Source organism: Coregonus clupeaformis, unplaced genomic scaffold (assembly GCF_020615455.1).
Source record: "Coregonus clupeaformis isolate EN_2021a unplaced genomic scaffold, ASM2061545v1 scaf1302, whole genome shotgun sequence".
NCBI lineage: Eukaryota > Metazoa > Chordata > Actinopteri > Salmoniformes > Salmonidae > Coregonus > Coregonus clupeaformis.
Genome location: NW_025534756.1, coordinates 6,172 through 31,845, shown reverse-complemented (window position 1 = coordinate 31,845; position 25,674 = coordinate 6,172). Strand labels below are relative to the sequence as shown.

The following is a 25,674-nucleotide window of genomic DNA, read 5'->3' as shown; positions in this document are numbered from 1 at the left end:
ATGGGTTCCAAAAGGGTTCTTTACAGAGGGATAGGGTTCTACCAAGAACCGTTTTGATCAGAAGAACCCTTTTTGGAAGACAAGGGTTCTTTATAAAGGCAAAGGGTTCTACATAGAACCTTTAACATCCTAAGATCCGTTTTTGGAAGAAAGGCTTATTTGATGATTCTTTGGAATGCAAGAAGGGTTCTACATAGAACCATACATAATATTTTCCATTATGCTCTATTGCAGGTTTTCAGAATTGTTTGTTTTACTGTCATTTCTGTGTTTCTGTGTTTACATTGATTGGTTGATACATTTTATGCTACGCAAAGATAAATAACATACAGTTTTCTAAACTAATCCAATCTGTTAGTAATTGGATTTATTGCACCCGTTACTGAGATGGCTGTTCCAGTTTAGATGATTGAGGTAGTCTCAGTATTTAGTCTTCCCTACCTTGGCAGTCATTCTGATTGCAGGTTGCGGGTGATTAACAATTCCACTTGTTGGATATACTAACTCTGGCTGGAGTCCAATAGTAATTACAAATCACTTTGCAAACCAGCGTAATGTGACTTGCAGGCCTGATGTGGCCTGTAAACTAGGAGATTCCTAACACCACTGTGTTAAGGTATAACTAAGCCCTCAAAGAAAGGTCTTATGATATATGTAATGTATTGTCATAAATAATTACATTTTATAGGGTAATAAGGCTGGTGGAACCAATAACCGTTTTTTCCGAAGATAAAACGGTTCTTGGTAGAAACCTTCATAGAGGGTTCTAGGTAGAACCATATACAGGGGGTTCTTTGAAGAACCCTACATAGAGGGTTATTGATAGAACCCTGCAAAGGGTTCTACCCAGCATAAAAAAGGACCTGATTCTAGATCAGCACTCCTACTCTGAGACTCTTTGTGAGTACAGGCCCTGATCCTACTCTGAGACTCTTTGTGAGTACAGGCCCTGATCCTACTCTGAGACTTTCTGAATACCAGTGGTGGAAAAAGTACCCAATTGTCATACTTGAGTAAAAGTGAACATACCTTAACAGAAAATGACTCAAGTACAAGTGAAAGTAAAATACTACTTGAGTAAAAGTCTAAAAGTATTTGGTTTTAAATGTACTTACGTATCAAAAGTAAATGTAGTTTTGACTTGTTTCAGGAAACTAGGCGTATGTCGCACGTCACTACTTCATTTGAACGTAAACAGAATTGGCAGAAATGCCTTCTGGATCATGTGAATTTTCATGTGCCTTAATAACAAACTTGTATTCCATCCATAAATACGAATAAAATTGTTAAATTACGAGCCTAGTTGGTTTAGCCACGGAAAAAGACAGGAACCTTCCCGCTAGCCATGATTGGCTGAGATAATGGATGGGCTGGACATGCTGGAAGATGAGTTTGGATTGGTCTGCCATGTAGCATGTTTCTGTCTACAATGTGAGCTGTTCAGTATGTGTTGACAGTCCCCTTTCTATCACGTCATTTTGAAAGATATAACGTTAGCCATCGAGAACTACAAACATTTTGCTACTTTTCTCAACAACATTGATGCCCTGAATTTAGCAGGTGCTATCTGCAGATCAGTTGGAAAAAGTGATGGGCTACTTTCTGCACATGCCACAGTCAGTGTGAACCGTTCAGTGCGAACTGGAGTGACTTGACAAAATGCTGGCCAAACAAGATGTAGCTACAAACAAAACTGAGTTAAATGGTTCCAGTCTGACGTGAAGCATTCATCCATCTATACGGGTAAGAGTCTAGCTACATTTTCAGATATAAGTTTCACATTTTGTCAGAAAGTCGTTTTTGTTGCAAGTTAAAGCGTACTGTTAGTTAGCTAGCAAACGTTAGCTTGCTGGCTCGCTAGCTAACCTTACGTGTATGATCTGTGCAGTAATATTATTTAAATCAGAAATCCATTTGCATTGCTCGTTATAGCCAAATGTTAGCTAGTTAAAATTGAACCTAGTTTGTTAGCTTTAGCTACCTGCAGATTCATACTACAGCTGTGACAATGTTTGTATTGATAGTAGTATGAGTTGGGATTATGTCGGTTCATTGTTTAGCTAACTAGCTACCTACAGTGAGGGAAAAAAGTATTTGATCCCCTGCTGATTTTGTTTGTTTGCCCACTGACAAAGAAATGATCAGTCTATAATTTTAATGGTAGGTTTATTTGAACAGTGAGAGACGGAATAACAACAACAAAAATCCAGAAAAACGCATGTCCAAAATGTTATAAATTGATTTGCAATTACAGCTGCAAGTCTCTTGGGTTATGTCTCTATAAGCTTGGCACATCTAGCCACTGGGATTTTTGCCCATTCTTCAAGGCAAAACTGCTCCAGCTCCTTCAAGTTGGATGGGTTCCGCTGGTGTACAGCAATCTTTAAGTCATACCACATATTCTCAATTGGATTGAGGTCTGGGCATTGACTAGGCCATTCCAATACATTTAAATGTTTTCCCTTAAACCACTCGAGTGTTGCTTTAGCAGTATGCTTAGGGTCATTGTCCTGTTGGAAGGTGAACCTCCGTCCCAGTCTCAAATCTCTGGAAGACTGAAACAGGTTTCCCTCAAGAATTTCCCTGTATTTAGCGCCATCCATCTTTTCTTCAATTCTGACCAGTTTCCCAGTCCTGCCAATGAAAAACATCCCCACAGCATGGTGCTGCCACCACCATCCTTCACTGTGGGGATGGTGTTCTCGGGGTGATGAGAGGTGTTGTGTTTGCCCCAGACATAGCGTTCTCCTTGATGGCCAAAAAGCTCAATTTTAGTCTCATCTGACGAGAGTACTTTCTTCCATATGTTTGGGAAGTCTCCCACATGCCTTTTGGCGAACACAAAAAGTGTTTGCTTATTTTTTTCTTCAAGCAATGGCTTTTTTTCTGGCCACTCTTCCGTAAAGCCCAGCTCTGTGGTGTGTACAGCTTAAAGTGGTCCTATGGACAGATACTCCAATATCCGCTATGGAGCTTTGCAGCTCCTTCAGGGTTATCTTTGGTCTCTTTGTTGCCTCATGATTAATGCCCTCCTTGCCTGGTCCGTGAGCCCTTTCCTTTTGTTGTGGTGCCATATTCTATAAAAAAATGTATAATGGATTTAATGGTGCTCCGTGGGATGTTAAAAGTTTTGGATATTTTTTCATAACCCAACCCTGATCTGTACTTCTCCACAACTTTGTCCCTGACCGGTTTGGAGAGCTCCTTGGTCTTCATGGTAACGCTTGCTTGGTGGTGCCCCTTGCTTAGTGGCGTTGCAGACTCTGGGGCCTTTCAGAACAGGTGTATATATACTGAGATCATGTGACAGATCATGTGACAATTAGATTGCACACAGGTGGACTTTATTTAAGTAATTATGTGACTTCTGAAGGTAATTGGTTGCACCAGATCTTATTTAGGGGCTTCATAGCAAAGGGGATGAATACATATGCACGCATCACTTTTCCTTTATTTATTTTTTTAAACTTTTTTAAACAAGTAATTTTTTTAATTTCACTTCACCAATTTGGACTATTTTGTGTATGTCCATTACATGAAATCCAAATAAAAATCAATTTAAATTACAGGTTGTAATACAACAAAATAGGAAAAATGCCAAGGGGGATGAATACTTTTGCAAGGCACTGTACATACCGATTACAGAGACTGCTGAGCTGACACTGGCAGGGAACAGAACAGATAGCTTGGGGAATGGGAGGGAGGGAGGGAGAGAAGAGAGAGAGAGACTCCTAGAGAGAAGCTGCAGCCCCTCACCACCCCAAACACCACCACCACTGACCCACTCAGGAGCAGGAGATAGCAGGAGAGAGTAGGCAGCCTGGTCAACAGAGTAGCAGAGAAGGCCTCTGAGTCGTTCCCCAACTCCCACATCACCATCTCCACTCTGCTGTCCCACAAAGACTGTCATCCCAGTACCATTCAGAAAAGCAATACTGACATCAACAGAGAGATTGGCGTATTCATGAACCTGCACTTTGCTCAGCACCCAACATTCACACCAGAGCACCTGCACGACCACTCCCATCTGAGGAAGCAGACAGTAGGGATGTTTGCCAAGACTCTAAAGGAAGTGGCACTTGGCAGACAAACACCCCATGCCGTACTGGACAGAGGACCACCCAGAGACCCCTACCAGACCACTGCACCACCAAGGAGCCCCAGGCCCCCTCAACGCCCCACCAGACCCAGCGCACCCCACAGGCCCCACCCAACAACAATAGCATCACCACCTTCATCGGCGCAGCCAGACTGGACTGGACCCAGCCTACTTCCCCACACCAGACCACCACCTCTACCAGACCAAAGAGGCAGCCCCCCGGCCCAGACCTGGCCCCACTCCCCTCCACAGGGCCCAACAGCAGGACCAGCACAGCTATGCGGAGGCCCTCAGAGGACAGGAGAACTCTGTAGGATTGAGTGAGATTAAACAGCTCCTCCAATACATCTGCACTAAACTGCACTAAATGAGCACACACACACACACACACAGCTATTTTACTAAAAGTGTACTTGTTCAATATGAATAGGAAGAAGGAAAAAAGAAAAAGAGAACAAATGTTTGCTGTTTTCGTGTTTATCTCAGTCTTAACAACTTAGTAGTTTGTAGTTACTGTATTTTTGACTGTGCTATTCTTTCTTTTTGCAACATGAAATCGCTATCAGTTAGCATGTAGAACATTCAGGGCCTAAACTCATCAACCTTTGGACTGAAGGGTTTAGCACTGTAGTAAAACAAAATCTTAAAGATGTTGACATCATCATTCTGCAGGAGACATGGTGTAAGGCAGACATTGTCACTCACTGTCCCACAGTCTACAGAGAGGTAATTGTGCTATCACAGAAACACAGATCTATCAATAGCGGCAGAGACTCTGGGGGATTGATCATTTGGTACAAATCCGAACTACAAAATCAAATTGATCCCCTCAAAATTGGTAAATATCAAATTTGGTTAAAACTGGACAAAAAAGAACTTGTACTGACAGAAAAATATGTGTTATTTTGCACAATATAATTTATATCCCCCCCTCAGAATCCGCATATTACTCAGAGGAGATATTCCCCACCCTTGAGGAAGAGACGTGCCATTTCCAGGCCCCAGGAAATGTGCTCATCTGTGGGGACACAAATACACACACAGGAACACCACCTGATCTAACGACCACACGAGGGGACAGCTTTATTACAGGCCATACTGTTTCTAACTGTCTTCATCTCCCCCATAGAAACAACAGTGACAGCACCATCAACAAAAACGGAAGTGATCTGTTGCAGCTCTGTCGAAGCCTGGGTCTGTACTTTGTCAATGGTAGGATACGGGGAGACTCTTTGGGGAGATTCACCTATTGCTCACCTCTTGGCCACAGCACAGTAGACTATATGATTACAGACGTTGACCCTTTCTCTCTCAGCTCATTCACCGTCAAGCCACTAACACCTCTGTCTGATCACAGCCAAATTACCTTGTTCCTCAAAAGAACAGACATGGAAACAACCACACATTCACAGCCCAGTAAGCTTTACAAAATCAGAAATCCATACAGATGGGCCCAAAACAGCACAGATGAATACCAGAAAGCAACCAGTAACCAAAAAATCCAAAAACTCTTAGATAACTTTCTGCATACCACATCCACTCACAGTAAAGAAGGCATCAATCTAGCAGTAGAAAACATCAACAATACAGTTGAAGTCGGAAGTTTACATAAACTTAGGTTGGAGTCATTAAAACTCATTTTTCAACCACTCCACAAATGTCTTGTTAACAAACTATAGTTTTGGCAAGTCTTTTGGACATCTACTTTGTGCATGACACAACTAATTTTTCCAACTATTGTTTACAGACAGATTATTTCAGTTATTATTCACTGTATCACAATTCCAGTGGGTCAGAAGTTTACATACATACAAAAAGTATTTGATCCCCTACTGATTTTGCATGTTTGCACACTGACAAAGCAATGATCAGTCTATAATTTTAATGGTAGGTTTATTTGAACAGTGAGAGACTGAATAACAACACAAAAATCCAGAAATACGCATGTCAAAAATGTTATATATTGATTTGCATTTTAATGAGGGAAAGAAGTATTTGACCCCCTCTCAATCAGAAAGATTTATGGCTCCCAGGTGTCTTTTATACAGGTAACGAGCTGAGATTAGGAGCACACTCTTAAAGGGAGTGCTCCTAATCTCAGCTTGTTACCTGTATAAAAGACACCCGTCCACAGAAGCAATCAATCAATCAGATTCCAAACTCTCCACCATGGCCAAGACCAAAGAGCTCTCCAAGGATGTCAGGGACAAGATTGTAGACCTACACAAGGCTGGAATGGGCTACAAGACCATCGCCAACCAGCTTGGTAATAAGGTGACAACAGTTGGTGCGATTATTCGCAAATGGACACAAAATAACTGTCAATCTCCCTTGGCCTGGGGCTCCATGCAAGATCTTACCTCTTGGAGTTGCAATGATCATGAGAAGGGTGAGGAATCAGCCCAGAACTACACGGGAGGATCTTGTCAATGATCTCAAGGCAGCTGGGACCATAGTCACCAAGAAAACAATTGGTAACACACTACGCCGTGAAGGACTGAAATCCTGCAGCACCCGCAAAGGTCCCCTGCTCAAGAAAGCACATATACATGCCCGTCTGAAGTTTGCCAATGAACATCTGAATGATTCAGAGGAGAACTGGGTGAAAGTGTTGTGGTCAGATGAGACCAAAATGGAGCTCTTTAGCATCAACTCAACTCGCCGTGTTTGGAGGAGGAGGAATACTGCCTATGACCGGGTCCTTAAAATTTTCATACAAGTCGAAGAACACCATCCCCACCGTCAAACATGGAGGTGGAAACATTATGCTTTGGGGGTGTTTTTCTGCTAATGGGACAGGACAACTTCACTGCATCAAAGGGACGATGGACGGGGCCATGTACCATCAAATCTTGGGTGAGAACCTCCTTCCCTCAGCCAGGGCATTGAAAATGGGTCGTGGGTGGGTATTCCAGCATGACAATGACCCAAAACACACGGCCAAGGCAACAAAGGATTGGCTTAAGAAGAAGCACATTAAGGTCCTGGAGTGATCATTTATTTGTCAGAGGGCAAACGTACAAAATCAGCAGGGGATCAAATACTTTTTTCCCTCACTGTACACTAAGTTGACTGTGCCTTTAAACAGCTTGGGAGATTCCAGAAAATGATGTAATGGCTTTAGAAGCTTCTGATAGACTAATTGACATCATTTTAGTCAATTGTAGGTGTACCTGTGGATGTATTTCAAGGCCTACCTTCAAACTCAGTGCCTCTTTGCTTAACATCACGGGAAAATCAGACGCCGACGAAGACTAGCTCTTAGGAAACTTTGCACTATTTTGTTTTTTTTTATGTATTATTTTTTAACATTATTAGCTCAGAAAGTGTTTTGCATCATTACATACAGCCGGGAAAAACTATTGGATATCAGAGCGGCGGTAACTCACCAGCATTATGACCAGGAATACGACTTTCCCGAAGCAGATCCATTGTTTGCTCTCCCCAGGGCAATTGAACTCATTCCAGCGGCTGACCCAAAACATCACCGGCAGAGGAGAGGCACTCGGAGCGACCTGCTGGTCCGACTTAGAAGGCGCGCACACCACCCACCGCTTCCAAGTGTTCTACTCGCTAATGTTCAATCTTTAGTTAACAAAGTCGACGAACTACGGGCAATGATTTATTTCCAGAGCGACATCAAGGCCTGTAACATACTCTGTTTCACGGAAACACTGCACTCTTGGGATATTCTGTCGGAATCGGTCCAGCCAGATGGGTTCTCAGTTCATCGCGCAGACAGGAATAAATATCTCTCCGGGAAGCAGAAGGGCGGAGGTGTGTGTTTCAAGATTAACGACTCGTGGTGTAATTGTAGTAACATAGAGGAACTCGAGTTCTTCTGTTCACCCGATCTAGAATATCTCACAATCAAATGAAGACCGAATTATCTCCCAAGAGAATTGTCTTCGGTTATAGTCACGGCCGTGTATATCCCCCCTCAAGCCGATACCACGACGGCCCTCAAAGAACTTCACTGGACCTTATGCAAACTGGAAACCACATATCCAGAGGCTGCATTTATTGTAGCCGGGGACTTTAACAAAGCAAATTTGAGGACTAGGCTGCCGAAGTTCTATAAACATATCAACTGCTAAAATCCTCGACCATTGCTATTCAAACTTCCGGGATGGTTATAAGGCCCTCCCTCGCCCTCCTTTCGGCAAATATGACCACGACTCCATTTTGCTTCTCCCTTCCTATAGGCAGAAACTCAAACAGGAAGTACCCGTGCTAAGGACTATTCAACGCTGGTCTGACCAATCGGAATCCACGCTTCAAGATTGTTTTTATCACGCGGACTGGGATATGTTCCGGGTAGCTTCCGAAAATAATTTAGACATATACACTGAAACAGTGACTGAGTTTATCAGGAAGTGTATAGGTGATGTTGTGCCCACTGTGACTATTAAAACCTACCCTAACCAGAAACTGTGGATAGACGGCAGCATTCGCGCAAATCTGAAAGCGCGAACCACCGCATTCAACCATGGCAAGGTGACTGGGAATATGGCAGAATACAAACAGTGTAGCTACTCACTCCGCAAGGCAATTCAACTGGCAAAACATCAGTATAGAGACAAAGTGGAGTCGCAATTCAACGGCTCAGACACGAGACGTATGTGGCAGGGTCTACAGACAATCACGGACTACAAAAAGAAAACCAGCCACGTCACCAACACGACGTCTCGCTTCCAGACAAGCTAAACACCTTCTTTGCCTGATTTGAGGATAAGACAGTGTCACTGACGAGGCCCACTATGGCCTCTCCTTCTCCATGGCCGACGTGATAAACACATTTAAGCATGTTAACCCCCGCAAGGCAGCCGGCCCTGACGGCATCCCTAGCCGCGTACTCAGAGCATGCGCAGACCAGCTGCCTGGTGTGTTCATGGACATATTCAATCTCTCACTTTCCCAGTCTGCTGTTCCCACATGCTTCAAGAGGGCCACCATTGTTCCTGTACCCAAGAAAGCAAAGGTAACTGAACTAAATTACTATCGCCCTGTAGCATTCACCTCTGTCATCATGAAGTGCTTTGAGAGACTAGTCAATGATCATATCACCTCTACCTTACCTGTCACCCTAGACCCACTTCAATTTGCTTACCGCTCCAATAGATCCACAGACGATGCAATTGCCATCACACTGCACACTGCCCTATCCCATCTGGACAAGAGGAATACCTATGAAAGAATGTTGTTCATTGACTATAGCTCAGCATTCAACACCATAGTACCCTCTAAGCTCATCATTAAGCTCGAGGCCCTGGGTCTGAACCCCGCCCTGTGCAACTGGGACCTGGACTTCCTGACGGGCCGCCCCCAGGTGGTGAATGTAGGAAACAACATCTCCACTTCGCTGATCCTCAACACTGGGGCCCCACAAGGGTGCGTGCTCAGCCCCCTCCTGTACTCGCTGTTCACCCATGACTGCGTGGGCAAGCACGCCTCCAACTCAAACATCAAGTTTGCAGACGACACAACAGTAGTAGGCTTGATTACCAACAATGACGAGACCGCCTACAGGGAGGAGGTGAGGGCTCTGGGAATGTGGTGCCAGGAAAATAACCTCTCACTCAACATCAACAAAACAAAGGAGATGATCGGGGACTTCAGGAAACAGTAGAGAGTGCACCCCCCTGTCCACATCGACGGGTGGAAAGCTTCAAGTTCCTTGACGTACCCATCACTGACAAACTGAAATGGTCCACCCACGCAGACAGTGTGGTGAAGAAGGCGCAACAGAGCCTCTTCAACCTCAGGAGGCTGAATAAATGTGGCTTATCACCTAAAACCCTCACAAACGTTTACAAATGCACAATTGAGAGCATCCTGTCGGGCTGTATCACCCCCTGGTACGGCAGCTGCACCGCCCACAACCACAGGGCTCTCCAGAGGGTGGTATTGGGTATATGTTGTGAAATTGTTAGATATTAATGCACTGTCGGAGCTAGAAGCACAAGCATTTCACTACACCGCTATAACATCTGCTAAACACGTGTATGTGACAAATAAAATTGCCTCTGATTTGATTGGAAATCAAAAGAAATCAGCCAAGACCTCAGAACAAAAAAATTTGTAGACCTCCACAGGTCTGGTTCATCCTTGGGAGCAATATCCAAACACCTGAAAAAGGGGGCGCTTGCAAGCCGAAGAACACCATCCCAACTGTGAAGCAAGGAGGTGGCAGCATCATGCTGTGGGGGTGTTTTGCTGCAGGAGGTACTGCTGCACTTCACAAAATAGATGGCATCATGAGGAAGGAAAATTATGTGGATATATTGAAGCAACATCTCAAGACATCAGTCAGGAAGTTAAAGCTTGGTCGCAAATGGGTCTTCCAAATGGACAATGACCCCACGCATGCTTCCAAAGTTGTGGCAAAATGGCTTAAGGACAACAAAGTCAAGGAATTGGAGTGGCCATCACAAAGCCCTGATCTCAATCCTATAGAAAATGTGTGGGCAGAACTGAAAAAGCGTGTGCGAGCAAGGAGTGCCTACAATCATGACTCAGTTACATCAGCTCTGTCAGGAGGAATGGGCTAAAATTCACCCAACTTATTGTGGGAGGCTTGTGGAAGGCTACCCAAACCGTTTGACCCAAGTTAAACTATTTAAAGGCAATTCTACCAAATACTAATTGAGTGTATGTAAACTTCTGACCCACTGTGAATGTGATGAAATAAATAAAAGCTGAAATAAATCATTCTCTCTACTATTATTCTGACGATGTAATTCTTATATAGTGGTGATCCTAACTGACCTAAGACAGGGAATTTATACTAGAATTAAATGTCAGGAATTTTGAAAAACTGAGTTTAAATATATTTGCCTATGGTATATGTAAACTTCCGACTTCAACTGTATATACAGGCAAAAGGCAAAAGAAGCACAACTGAAATTGATAAAAAAACATACCAAAAAAGACCACAGATGAAAACTGGTTTGATGCAGATTGTAAAATTATAAGAAAAAACGATCAAACCAAAAGCACAGAGATCAAAATAATGGTGAATTACGCCTTAATTACTGTGAGACTTTAAAACTCTATAAACATACACTCAGAACAAAAAATGCACAGTACAACAGCAAGCAGCTGACACTAATTGAGGAGTCCATAAACAAAAACAACTTCTGACAAAATTTGAAAAACCTAAAAAAATCGAAACTAGAGAAATTAGAGATACAAAATCGTGACATATGGACAACACATTTTAAAACACTCTACAACACCGTCAGATTGATGCAAACGCAGAACAATGCTAAATTGATGAGAAGTTGAATCGATTAGAAAAAGACAATCAAAGTCCATTGGACTCCCCAATTACTGACCAGGAGCTCTATAAGAAAGTTCAGGACCTCACATTTAAAAAAGCATGCAGACCTGAATGCATCCTAAATGACATGCTCAAATTCACTAGTGCAACATTGAAATTGGCTATATTAAAACTGTTTAATTTGATCCTGAGTGTAGGTTATTTCCCTGACATCTGGATTCAAGGACTCATAACCCCAATCTTTAAGAACGGAGACAAATTTGACCCGTTCAATTACAGAGGCATTTGTGTGAATAGTAACCTGGGGAAGGTTTTCTGTAGTATTATAAATGTAAGAGTTCTAAACTTCCCTAATAAGCACAATGTCTTGAGTAAAAGCCAAATTGGATTTATATCAAAACATTGCATGACCGATCATATTTACACACATACCAAAATGTGCGCTTGCTTTATCGACTTCCAAAAAGCGTTTGATTCTATTTGGCATACAGGACTGTTCTACAAAGTTATTGAAAGTGGTGTAAGGTGTAAAACATTTGACATACTTAAATCAATGTATACTGGCAGTACGTGCAGCAAAGAAATTGGCAAGAAAATAACATAATTCTTTAACCAGGGGTGGGGCCTTTGCCAGGGTTGCAATATGAGCCCTGCACTCTTCAATATTTACATAACGAATTGGCCACTATTCTAGAAAAATCCTCAGACCCTGGTGTTAGTCACCACAATTCAGAGGTTAAATGCCTGCTGTCCGCAGAAGACCTGTGCCTGATGTCACCCACAGCACATGGCCTACAGCAGAGCCTGGACCTACTAGAACAGTACTGCCAGACCTGGGCCCTGGCAGTAAACCCCATAAATACAAATACTATAGTTTTCCAGAGAAGATCCAGATCTCAGGGAATTAGACCAAAGGTCTCAATTGATACAAAATATTTAGAGTACTGCACAAACTACAATTACTTAGGTTTAAAAATAATCTCAACTGGACACCTAAATGAGGCAGTGAATGAACCCGAGAGAGAAAGCACGCAGGGCATTCTACGCCATTAAAAAAAACTAATTCAATGTGTCATTGAACCAATTGCACTTTATGGCAGCGAGATGTTGGGTCCACTTGCTAAACAAGATTTCACCCAATGTGACAAACACCCCATTGAACCCCTGGATGCAGAGTTCTGTAAGATTCTCCTCCATGTCCAGAGGAAAACTACACACAATGCAGAATTAGGCTCATATCGTCTAATAATAAATTCTGTTTTGGAAACATCTCAAATACAGTGACCCCCTCTCATATCATTACCAAGCCCTGCAATGCCAAGAGCTGAGCAAAGAAAAGAGTCCCCTCATCCAGCTGGTCCTGGGGCTGAGTTCACAAACCTCTTCTACTAACACACTGAAGGACCAGAACAGCCAATCAATCAGAATAAACCAAATTACAACACAGTCAAAACAAAACTACATCACTTATTAGGAAACACAAGCACAAGCAGAATGCAGTGCTATCTGGCCCTAAATCGACAGTACACCATGGCAAACTATTTGACCATGGTTACTATTCAAAACCTTAGAAGAACCTTGACAAAGTACAGGCACAGTGAGCACAGCTTTGCCATTGAGAAAGGTAGACTCAGGAAAACCTGGCTCCCTGTACAGGAAAGGCTGTGCAACCACTGCACCACAGCAGAACCAGAGACAGAGCTGTATTTCCTGACAAAATGTACAAAATATAAAACAATTAGAGTGTCATTTCCCCAAATTTGAAACTCTTATTCAAGGTTTCAAAGACCTCTCTGATCCCCGAGCCGACTAGGTGAAAAATCTGTCGATGTGGCCTTGAGCAAGGCACTTAACCCTAATTGCTCCTGTAAGTCGCTCTGGATAAGAGCGTCTGCTAAATGACTAAAAAATTAAAAATAAAAATAAAATAAGGAGAATAGGCTACCCGTCCTGTTGGGGGAGGGCGCAGAGAGCTCTGGGTTGGCAGCACACTACATTGCTGCCTGCTATAAGTGTCTGACAGACCAACCAACCTGCACATCCTCTATGCCATTGTTATTGTTATTGTTCAATGAATGGTTATTTTGACCCTTGATTATTGTTGTTACTGTTGTCCCGTTGACAATATTGATTATTATTATTTTGATTATGTTAATATTGTAAATCTCCAAAGTAAGCATTGGCAATATGTACATTGTTACATCATGGCAATAATGCAAATTGAATTGAATTGAGAGAGAGAGGGGGGGGTCAGAGGAGGACACCCAAAGAGAAAGAGAAATAGAGAGTAGGAATTAGAAAGAGGGTGAGTGAGGGAGAGAGGGCGGACACAGGAGTAACCTCGGGGGAGAGAGAGAGAGAGAGGGAAAAAAAGAAAGGAAGATTGAGAGGAATTGAGAGAGCATTGGGTACAGTGGAAGCCCCTAGAGAGAGACCATGAGCGAGAGAAAGGGAGAAGAAAAAAATATATACAATATAAATGAGAAGAGAGAGGAAAAGATAGATGGGGCCGTGAGAGAGAAAGAGAGATGTACAGTTGAAATGAGGAGAGAGATAGAGAGAAAGAGAGGAGAGAGAGAGAGAGAGAGAGAGAGAGAGAGAGAGAGAGAGAGAGAGAACTGTGAGAGAGAAAGAGAGAGAGAACTGTGAGAGAGAAAGAGAGAGAGAGGAGGACAAGCGACAGAACAGGGGGCAGAGAGACATGAGGTGAGGCTTGTTGATAAAGTGATGTCGTGGCGGCTTCACATCTTGCCAGTCAGCAGTTGGTGTCTTCATCCTAGAAATGTGGTGCACGGATGGGACCACTGACGAAATGAATCAGCACCAGCCCTTACTGTCTCCTGTATCTGTTTTCCTTAGCGGCTCGAGCTACGCTAGAATGTTACAATTTCACGATGCCATAATCCCCGTAAACAGAATTATCATCCGTTTTATTGGAGACAACGAATATCTGCCGTAAACCTCGCTCTAACTCACAAACACACACAAACACATACACACGCACACAGACAGATACAGATGGAAAGACAGAGACAGACAGACAGATATGCATGCAGGCAGACTCTCTCTCTCTCTCTCACACACACACACACACACACACACACACACAGTTAGTCAAGTCTGTACATTACCCTCTTGTAGTAATGCATGAAGACATGACATTTACAGTATGGTACACTCCAGGGAGATTGATCTGCATTGAGTGTAAGGAAGAAAATGTGGGGTGGAGTGATGGAGAAAGATGGATGATGGAGAGCATGTGTGGTGTAAGAGTGAAAGAGAGAAAGACTGCAGATGATTGAGGAGATGAGATGGAGCGAGGGAGGGAGGAAGAGCAAAAGGGACACAGAAGGGAGAGAGGTGGCGAGGGAATAGGAAAGAGGGAGAGAAAGTCAAAGAGAGAGGGAGAAGGATAGTGAAAGAGAGATGCGGTGAGATGCCGTCTGATTGATGATGACGAGATTAGTAACGAAGAAGAACATCCATGTCGCGGTGAGAGGAGTGAGAAAGAAAGGAAGGGCAAGGGAGAATAAAATGAGGAAGAGGAGAAAAGGAGAGAACGAGGGAGGAAGAGATCAAGAGGGGTGTCCACTTAGAGGCGATGATAGGATCTTCCCGCGTATCGATCAATGGTGCTAAATGAAGGATTGAAAAACAAACCAGATAAAATAAACAAATAAATACAAGGAAGGCGGGTTTATTTTAGTTCATTAGGGTCCCCATTAGCTACTGCACATGCATCAGCTACTCTTCCTGCGTTCCACATAAAACATATATAAATACATGACAAAGTATAGACAAAACAACATAAGATATGACAAATAAAATAAAATAAAAATCATAAAATAAGAGTTATATATTGGAAAGACACCAAGAGACAACAAAAATACTAATTAGACACTATTCATAAATTGTATATACTGTACATATTCATATTCTGATATGCAATACAGGCGCTGTGATACTAGATGTTTTTATCTGATTTTTAAAGTTAAACTTGCTTTCTGCCTGAGTAACCTCTGGTGGCAGAGCATTCCATAATGACATGGCTCTATACATAACTGAGCGACGCATTAAATCTGTTTTTGGTTTGGGTACAGTGAAGAAACCCAGGGATGGATGGAGGGATGGAAGGAAGGGGGGATCGTTGGTTTCCAAAGCGCTGCTGGCGACCTGCAACGTCTACCTCTCTCTTTCTCTTCCTCTCTCTGTTTGTCATTCTCTCCCTTCTCACTCCTTTTCTATTTTCTCCCTCCGTCTCTTTCTCTCTGTTTGTTTCTCTCTTCCTCCCTTATTCTCTTGTCACTCTCTTTCTCAGTTTGGCATTCTCTCCCTACTCTTTCTCTTGCTCTGTCTCTCTCTCATCTTCCCTCTCTTGCTTGTCACTAACTCCCTTCCTCTCTCGGTTTGTCACTCTCTCTCTTTCTCCCAGTTTGTCTTTCTCTCTTCCTCCATCCATCTGCCACACTTAGTTTCTCTCTCTCTATCTCTATCTCTCTCGCTCTCTCTCGCGCTGTCTCTCTAGAGTGGGGTGGCCACCTGGCAAATAAATCATTGAAGTGGACTGGACTAGACGAGCCTCTAAAAGTGTCGCCCTTCCGCCCGCCTGCATTAGCAAGCCTTGTAAATCTAGTAGTATATTTTTTAGCATGTGGACGGACGGTGGATGGGGGTTGGGAGGATTTGGAATGTCAGCTCCACGGTCATAGTGGCCTTTAATTAAGCTATCATTTGTTCGGGGCTAAGCTACACTTTTAGAAAAAGCGGTTCCAAAAGGGTTCTTTGCGGAGGGATAGGGTTCTACCAAGAACCGTTTTCATCCTAAGAACCGTTTTTAGAAGAAAGGGTTCTTTGATGATTGTTTCGAAGGCTAGAAGGCTTTTTTGTTGTAATATTTGTTATTTCTTTTAAATAGTGCCTGAGTATCAGTGTTTAAACTTTAAGATCAGGAGTTTGAGTAATCTGATCAATTTAAAAAGATACGTGTGAGAATATCCTTAGTACATGGGAATATTTGTGCATGTATCTGGTATTCCCTTAATCATTTTACATATACAGTATTAACATAATTGATATCTTTGCCATGACTTCTGTCTTTCAAATTAGTATTTTCTGTGATTTTATTGAGCAGAGAGTAGAGAGTAGGAGAATAGAAGGGAATATGAGTGAACCAGCAGTGTATTGTATGGCCGGCAGGGATGTAGCTCAGTTGGTAGAGCACGGCGTTTGCAACGCCAGGGTTGTGGGTTCAATTCCCACGGGGGGCCAGTATGAAAAATAAAAAAAATTATGTATGCACTCACTTAACTGTAAGTCGCTCTGGATAAGAGCGTCTGCTAAATGACTAAAAATGTAAATATAAAATTTTTTATTGTACTGTATATTACACAGCAAATTGGCCAGTTCTACCTAGTGTAGATTTTTTAGTGTAACATTTTTATTGTTAAAGTGGAGTTAAATTAACTTAACACTTGGCGGTGTAAAAGAACCCTAGTGTTGTTGTTAATAACCAGAGTTGAGTGTGATTGTGTCATTTGTACTCTGTGTTGCTGTGTTCAGTAAAATACTCAAAACCACACCCATCATTATCATATTTTCCAGCATGCTCTATTGCAGGTAGCTTTTCAGAATTCTTTATTTCAATATATGTGTTTTGATTGGTTGATTAATCTTATGCTACACAAAGATAAATAACATAAATTTTTCTAAACTAATCCAATCTGTTGGATTTATTGCACCCATTACTGAGAAAGTTGTTCTAGTTCAGACGATTTAGGTAATCCCATTAGTCAACCTTCTTTACCCTGGCAGTTATTCTGAATGCAGGTTTCAGGTGATAAAAAATTATAATTGTTGAATATCCTCACTCTGTCTGGATTCCAAAAGGAATTTCAGATCACTTTGCAAGCCAACAAAATGTAAACCCGGAATTTCCTAACACCACTGTGTTAGGGTATAACTAGCCCTTCCAAGAAAGGACTTATGATATTTGTAATGTATTGTCATAAAGAGTTTAATTTTAAAGGCTAATAAGGCTGGTGGAACTGTTCATAGAGGGTTCTAGGAAGAACCTTTAAAGGATAAAATGGTTCTTGGTAGAAACGTTCATAGAGGGTTCTAGGTAGAACCATTTACAGGGGGTTCTATGAAGAACCGTGCATAGAGGGTTTTAGCACCAAAAAGGGTTCACCTATGGGGACAAATCGAAGAACTCTTTATGGTTCTACTTAGCAACTTTTTTTCAAAGAGTGTAGGTTCATTCGCTAAGCAAGCTAGTGTGGACATATCCCTTACCTTGAATCCCAAACCAACTCCTAGTCCCTACCCACAAGGCACTTGTGGAGATCTGAGAGGATTGGATAAGTGTCCGCAACAATAATTCCATCCAGCTAATCAGAGGCCAATCCTCTCAGATCTACGTAAGTGCCTAGGGGGCAGGGGCTTGGACTTAGCTTTGTTTTGTGATGCTTTGGATTCAAGGCTAGTAAACTTCCCAATAGAGTACTCACTCCAGGTGAATTAAAGGAAACTACAATGTTCACGGATTAAGCCAATGGTTTTTCTACGGGGCTCTTACATTGACGGATGGACAATCCTCTATCAAAAATTAGTTGCATTTTTTACAGGATACATGGAGGAGTTTGTGTGTTGGGGTGAACATTCGGGGGACCATACATATCACATTGTTAATGTTGCATTCCCATTTCATGGGAAATACAGGCATTGGAACTAAAGCTGTAAAGAAAAAAATTCTAAAGAATGGATGTTAAGGGATATTATACAAAGCATTGTGGACTTCAGGGCTATTCTTTGAGCCTCTATGTTTCTCTATTAGCCATGAGTGTATTGTTCGCACCTTCCACCAAAGTGGATCACCTTCCTTCACAGTTTACACACAAACACATTCTAAAGAAGAGCTTTGTAGGACAGTGAGAGTTCGAGAGTTCTTTCCAACATTAGCTGTCATGGCACAGCCCGCATTGAAGACAAAATGATGGCTAAACAACCTTCAGCGGCACTATTTTGAAACTGGAAAGTCAGGAGCTAGATTTTCATGAGCGTCTAGCAACTTCACATACTGTAGGCTACAGTTCATGAATAGGTTCTCTGGCTTGCCTTTGTGTGATGGTGTCAAGAGAAGAGAAGACAACTCAAGAGAAGAGAAACCCTTTGGAACTCAAGATCCTGATGAATTCTGAGGCTTTCAGGGTTTTGAACTTTATGAACTAGCCCCCTTCATAATATAAGCATTATTGAAGTGTGGCAGGCATAAGCACTTTTACTGTGCACAAACAAGAAGTCTAAATGTAACGAAGGGGAGAGTTCGCTAATAGCCTAGCTAGCGTCGTCACTAATGGCTTAAGCAAACAATAAACAGGGTTTGCACACTTAGTAGTGTTGGTTTCTGAGTGGCATTATACCATTTGTTAATTAACGACCTTGTTTTGTTTGTTAGTACAAGTGCATTTGACCCCATTTGGGGCTTATCGTTAGCTTACTCTGGTCCAGTGTGAGTTTTAAATTGAATTGAGATAGTGACTGCAGTCCATGCTAATCTAACGGTGCTAGCTATTGATTTGAATAAATTGATGGTTGAGTTGTAATGACTGCTAATGTTGTTGAAGTTGAACTTTCAATTGTTTTTTGAAAGGCAATTTAGAGTCATTTAGAAACTGCTGGTGAGAAAAATGAAGACTCTTGAGAATAATGATCGAAGACAAAAGTCTAACTAAACCGCACCCTGAAAGGTGGCTTTAGCTCAACAGACAGATGGCTGTTTTGAACCAGCTAAGTGCTCATTTGACTGACCAGGGTTCAAGCTCAGGTCTCCTGAGCACCACAAGACTGTTGAGCTACAATGTAGGCATTAGCTGGGTGAACTAAAGCAAGTCTTCAGGTCTCAGTCAAAGTTAATCATCACGTGAGCATGGTTCAGAATTATCTCCGTAACACTACCACAGCTGATTCATCTAATCAAAAACGTACTTGATTACTCGATTCATTCATCAGGTCTGTTACTACTGGGCTGGACCAAAAGCCTGCACACCATGTAGGTCCCAGGACCAGAACAGAAGAAACACTTCTCTTGGAAAATACTATTCAGAGCTCAATAAACAGATGCCTCATGGGAAATGTAGTACTTTACTACTCACATTGCACGTTGAGCTGCACCTGCGCCTGGCGTGGCTTGATGTTGAGGCCGTTGTAGGGCGCCGTTTGGCACCGGTAGGAGCCCATCAGGTCGCGGGTGACGTTGGTCAGCCGGAGGCGCCCGTTGCGTGTCTCCACCACCCACTCACCCGTGGGCATAGGCAGGTCCTTGTCGGCGCGCGACCAGAGCACAGGCGGACGGGGCTTGCCATCCACCAGGCACACCAGGTCGGCAGAGCCTCCCTCCCTCACGCTCACCACCTGGCCCCCTGCCGGCACCGTCAAAATCGGGGGAGTGACTGTAGGGGGGAGAAGGGAGTTGGATGGGAGCGAGGGGGAAGATAGAGGTAGAAAAAATAAGGAGAAAAGGAGGGTTAAGGGGGAGAAGAGAACATATTTAAGGAGGGGTTGCCCAAAAGACAACCAGGGTTTATAGAAAGAAAAAAAGAGAAGAAAAGAGCGAGGAGTAGTGCGGGAGGTGGGGAGGAGGGGGAAACAAGTGAGGTTAAAAGTTGAAATTAGTGAGGGCGTTTTTATTGGACACTAGTGGTTATCACACGCCCTGGGAAATGTAAAAAGTGAAATGCAGTATACTGGCCTGCCGAGGCGAACTGGCGGAGCACCAGTGGTCAAGGTTAAACACACATCCTAATTTCCTCCATCTATCAACACTCTCAGTAGGACTAGGAGCAACAACAGGAGAGAGAGAGAGAGAGAGAGAGAGAGAGAGAGAGAGAGAGAGAGAGAGAGAGAGAGAGAGAGAGAGAGAGAGAGAGAGAGAGAGAGAGAGAGAAAAAAGGGTAACCTCGTCCCCAGGCATTTGCGCAAAGTGCATACAGTCCCTGCCGCTGAAAAACATCCCCACAGCATGATGCTGCCACCACCATGCTTCACCATAGGGATGGTATTGGCCAGGTGATGAGCTGTGCCACGTTTCCTCCAGATGTGACGCTTGGCATTCAGGCCAAAGAGTTCAATCTTGGTTTCATCATACCAGAGAATCTTGTTTCTCATGGTCTGAGAGTCCTTTAGGAGCCTTTTGACAAACTCCAAGCGGGCTGTCATGTGCCTTTTACTGAGGAATGGCTTCCGTCTGGCCATTCTACCATAAAGGCCTGATTGGTGAAGTGCTGCAGAGATGGTTGTCCTTCTGGAAGTGTCTTTCATCTCCACAGAGGAACTGGAGCTCAGTCAGCGTGACCATCGGGTTCTTGGTCACCTCCCTGACCAAGGCCGTTCTCCCCCAATTAATCAGTTTGGCTGGGAGACCAGCACTAGCAAGAGTTTTTTCCAAATCATGTCCAATCAATTGAATTTACCACAGGTGGACTCCAATCAAGTTCTAGAAACATCTCAAGGATGATCAATGGAAACAGGATGCACCTGAGCACAATTTTGAGTCTCATAGCAAAGAGTCTGAATACTTATAAGGTATTTCTGTTTTTTATATTTAATACATTTGCAAAAATGTGTAAAAACCTGTTTTCACTTCGTCATTATGGGGAATTGTGTGTAGATTGGTTAAAAAATAAATAATGTGAAGTGGTCTGAATACTTTCCGTATGCACTTTAAAAGCTTCTGAAATGGTGGAATGGACCTTGACGGAGAACGCAGGGATGTTGGGGAAATAAAATGGGGGATGGGGATTTGGAATAGACTGCGGTAGCTGGCTAGCCCACGTTGTTTCTTCAAACAACCCCCTATATCCCATGTGGACAGTCTCGGAGCGAACCAACAGGAGAGGAAGGGGAGGGGTGTTTTCTTTAGCGCTGACTGACTGCTTTAATGAGCCTCAAATCTGAGAATGGTTTTGATTATATTCTTAGATTTTTATCCACTTCTTTAAGCAGCATTTTCACGCCGTGAGGCTAAACAAGCTTTCCATTTCAATCCAGTCAAATCATGAGGTACCCTAGCCCTAACCTTAGCCCATGTGCTGTTTGTAGATGGTACAAAGAATAAAGAAAAAGTCCACTCACCGCTGCTCTGGGTAATGTTGACGTCTACCCTCAGCTCGGGCACTGTGCTCCCGGGAAAGTTGGCCACACAGCTGTAGGTGGCCTGGTCACGGAACTTCATGTCCACGATCTCCAGGCTACTGGTGCCCGGTGCCATGTCCGGGTCGCTGCGCAGCACGATCAAGCTGTCCGAGTTGTAGACAAGCGCAGCGTTCTTGTACCACGTGTAGTTGACCTAATAATATAATATAGCAATATGTTAGTTCATTATGTTAATATATTTCTATAGCCTATACAATTGACAGAATATGTTGCGACTTGTATTAAGCATGTATGAACATTTATAATGTCTTATAACAAGGCTTTTGTATCTCTTTACATAAAATGTTCTTCCGTCTCAACTCCTTTAATTGATTCTACATCATTATGAGATTATTATAAAGGGGTCATACCCTACTAATATTATGATTACTAATATTGTTATTCCATTGACCTTGTCCTGGGGCTGTGCGTCCACGTGACACGAGAGCTTGAGATCGCGGCCCATCTGGATGCTCTCACTGTCCTTGTTGGAGTCGGGGGTGATCTGGAAGGTGAGGTTGCCCATGCCTGAGGGGAGGGAGGGGAGAGGGAGGAGGAAAAGGAGGAATGAAGGGGGTAAGGAGGGGGACGGAGTCAGTGATGAGGGGTAAGGAAGGAGGAAGTAGAAAGGGGGAGATATATAAGGAAGAGGGTGGTTGAGAGAAGGACGGGGAGAGTATAAGAGAGAAAGAAGTAAGGAGGAGGATAGAGAGTGGTGGAGGAGGAGGGAGAGAACATAAGAGAGAGGATGGGAAGATGGAGAAAGAAGAAAATGAAAGAGTAGAGGAAAAGTGATGAGGTAAGAAGGAGGGAGATGGAGAAGAAGATATGAATATTAACAAGATAAAAAAACAAAGTAAAAAGACAAAAAGCTGAGAAAAAAATTAGAAAAAAGCAGAGAGAACCATCCTAAACACACTGATCGTCCGATTTAATTACAGAACCAACCAAATCGGCCCTGTTCTGAATACAAAACTCCATTGGCAAACCCTACACACAGTCGACAACAGACATAGCAACTAATATAAGCAGGAGAGGAGAGAGAAAAATCTTGTAACTCCACGCTTCGCCAAGCATGCTAACTAGCTCGGCAGCTGGGGTTGGTGAGGACGGAAGACTTCACCGTCCTCACCGCCATATGGTTAGCCCGCCATGCTCAAACGGATAGAGACCGTATGTTGTGCATTATACTTCAGCGAGGCGCTTACAAAGTGCTCGTCTGTGTGGCGTTCTCGCCACCTGGGCACATGTGACTTGCTCAGGCCCATTAACAGGGAAGGGGAAAACATACTCACACACACACACATACACATTTGTTCAATACACACACATATGAACACACAAACACTCATTATGTACAATATACACACACACACACACACACACACAAACCCCCACACCCACCAACCCCCCCCTCCCAACTCACACACACTTTATCGGCTCCTTCTCTAATTACTTCCATCTTGGCAATTAATCTGAGTCAATAAAGATTATTAAAAGTGATAAAAATAGCCGGCAGCGGGCCACTGAATAAAGGAGTTTGTTTAATGGGCAGGGTATTAGAGTTAACCTAGAGTCTTCACATGATTGTATAGAAACCAGAGCTAATCACAGATCAACTGGATGACATTCACACACATGTAGACATTATATTTCCAGGTTATGCTTAGGCACACACACCACACACAAGCAAATGCAATCGCACACATGCATGCACACACACACACACACACACGCACACACACAGACAGCTGTGCTCAAGAGTATACACATATTGTAATTCACAATGTCAGTTACATGGAGTAGTTAATTAACCAATGTAAACTGGACTTGGTTGGTTCACATGCAAAGTTGCACCCATGCTGCCCCTAAAAGCTAATCTGGGATCAGTTTTTAATTTTAACCACTATGGTTAGGGTAAGGATTGGGGGAGGGGAAGCCGATTCTAGATCTGTACCTAGGGGAAACTTCACCCCGGAGCCAAATACAGATGTTGGCTACACTTCATTGCACTCCATGATGTAAACATGACGGCAATGATAACTTTTCACAAACGCTTACTTACAGTACTTATGTACTGTAATGTAGTCATATGTTACCGTATGTTACCCAAACTAGTCAAGACTTATATATATATGTCAAAACAGACATGCGGAAATGGGTCACACACACACAGGTACAGTCACATCCAATAAAGATGAGCAAAAAAAAACTGTATTAAAATAAATAATACAAATACTGGGTAACGATATACTTTGACTACATATCCATAACACATTTATTACACATCAATAAGCATTCAAGGAACATATTACAACAGATCCCAACCACAAGGTTAATGAAATATATCCATAGCATATCTATAGCGCATTCATGTCATGCTATGCAAGATCTCATATTTAGGTATCTTAATAGATGCATCATTACAATGACAACGAAGTGTCATCCTTATGGCTGAAATAAAAAGTGTGCTTTGCCATACCAGTGTTAGTGAATATGCCAAAATGACAAACCACGTTTAGAAAATTATGCAGATATATAGCTTGTATCACCCCCATTTCCTGTACCGGTGTCACACCCTGATCTGTTTCACCTGTCTTGTGCTTGTCTCCACCCCCCACCAGGTGTCTCCTATTTTTCCACAGTATCCCCTGTGTATTTATACCTGCGTTTTTAGTTTGTCTGTTGCCAGTTTGTCTTGTTTTGTCAGGTCTTACCAGCGTGTTTCTCCAGTTCTCTAGTTCTTGTTTTCTAGTCTTCCCAGTTCCGACCTTTCTGCCTGTCCTGACCCTGAGCCTGCCTGCCGTTCTGTCCCTTATTGACTCTGCCTTGAATTACGAACCTCTGCCTGCCCTCGACCTGCCCTTTGCCTGCCCCTTTGTTTATAATAAATATTCTGAGAACCTAACTATCCACCTCCTGTGTCTGAATCTGGGTCATATCCTGAGTAGTGATTGTACGAACTGGCCATGACTGACCCAGCAGACTCGGACCTGCTCCGCAACACTGTCTCCCTCCAAGGAGCCACCATTGGAAGACACGAGGAGTTACTGCATAACCTTGTGGATGGACTCCATACCTTGCTGGAATGCCATGACCATGCCTAAAATGCATTGTTGGAACAATTCCGCGGACTATCTACCAGGAAGAAAGCCACCACGCTAACCTTCCAGACTCCCAGTAACCCCGCTACCAGCGGTGCCTCTCCCCAGCCTACCCCGGCTTCCCGAGAACCCCACTTACCTCCTCCGGAATGCTACGCTGGGGATCCTGGAACGTGCCGGGTGTTTCTCTCCCAGTGCTCCCTCATCTTCTAGCTACAGCCCTCTTTGTTTCTTTCGGATCGTTTGAAGATAGCGTATCTTATAATGCTGATGTCCGGGAGGGCGCTCACCTGGGCAATGGCGGTGTGGGAGCAACAACCCACCGTTTGCTTTAGTCTGGAGGATTTCATGGCAGAGGTGAAGAAGGTGTTCGATTCTCCGGTGTCCGGGAGAGAGGCGGCTCTGTAGCTACTTCGGCTGTGTCAAGACTCCGTAGTGTGGCAGACTACGTGGTAGATTTTTGCACGTTGGCCGCCGAGAGTGCCTGGAACCCAAAGTCCCTGTTCGACAGCTTCCTTCACGTATTATCAGAGGGAATTAAAGATGAGCTCGCAGCCCGGGAGCTGCCCATGGACCTGTACTCCCTCATAGCCCTGACCATAAAGTTAAATGGGCGTTTACGGGAACACAGCAGGGAGAGGAGGTCTGTTCCCGACCACACACGCTTGTCCATGGCTTCCCCCTCGCCTCCAAAGAATCCCGGAAGGCCCCGACGCCTGCATTCCCGAGAGAATCCGATGTCACCCGAGTTCCCCCGGACTGTCGACTCGCCTCCTCCGGAGCCCATGCAACTGGGCAGGGCTAGATTGTCTCCTGAGGAAAGTTTACGCAGACTGAGCTCCAAAAGTTGTCTGTATTATGGTACTCCCATCTCCCATTACTCGCACTCCTCTCCATGCTATCCTGCTGTGGGGTGACCGGTCTAAATCTCTCCGGGTGCTCATGGACTCTGGGGCCAACGGGAGCTTTATGGACGCTACCCTGGTGCCGGAGCTGGG

At 43.5% G+C, this 25,674-nt stretch overlaps 1 protein-coding gene across 1 annotated transcript in view; it reads right to left on the bottom strand.

Annotated features, from left to right (window-relative positions):
• Positions 1–25,463, bottom strand: part of LOC121539671 (MAM domain-containing glycosylphosphatidylinositol anchor protein 1-like) — a 127,111-nt gene extending 101,648 nt beyond the window's left edge. The window contains exons 1-4 of the mRNA XM_045217974.1: positions 25,298–25,463; positions 21,985–22,100; positions 21,513–21,726; positions 19,535–19,831 (exon numbers count right to left, since the gene is read on the bottom strand). Of these exons, the coding sequence (XP_045073909.1) occupies positions 19,535–19,831; positions 21,513–21,726; positions 21,985–22,100; positions 25,298–25,463 (793 nt within the window). The remainder of the gene's footprint in view (positions 1–19,534; positions 19,832–21,512; positions 21,727–21,984; positions 22,101–25,297) is intronic.
• Between the last annotated feature and the right edge of the window lie 211 nt (positions 25,464–25,674).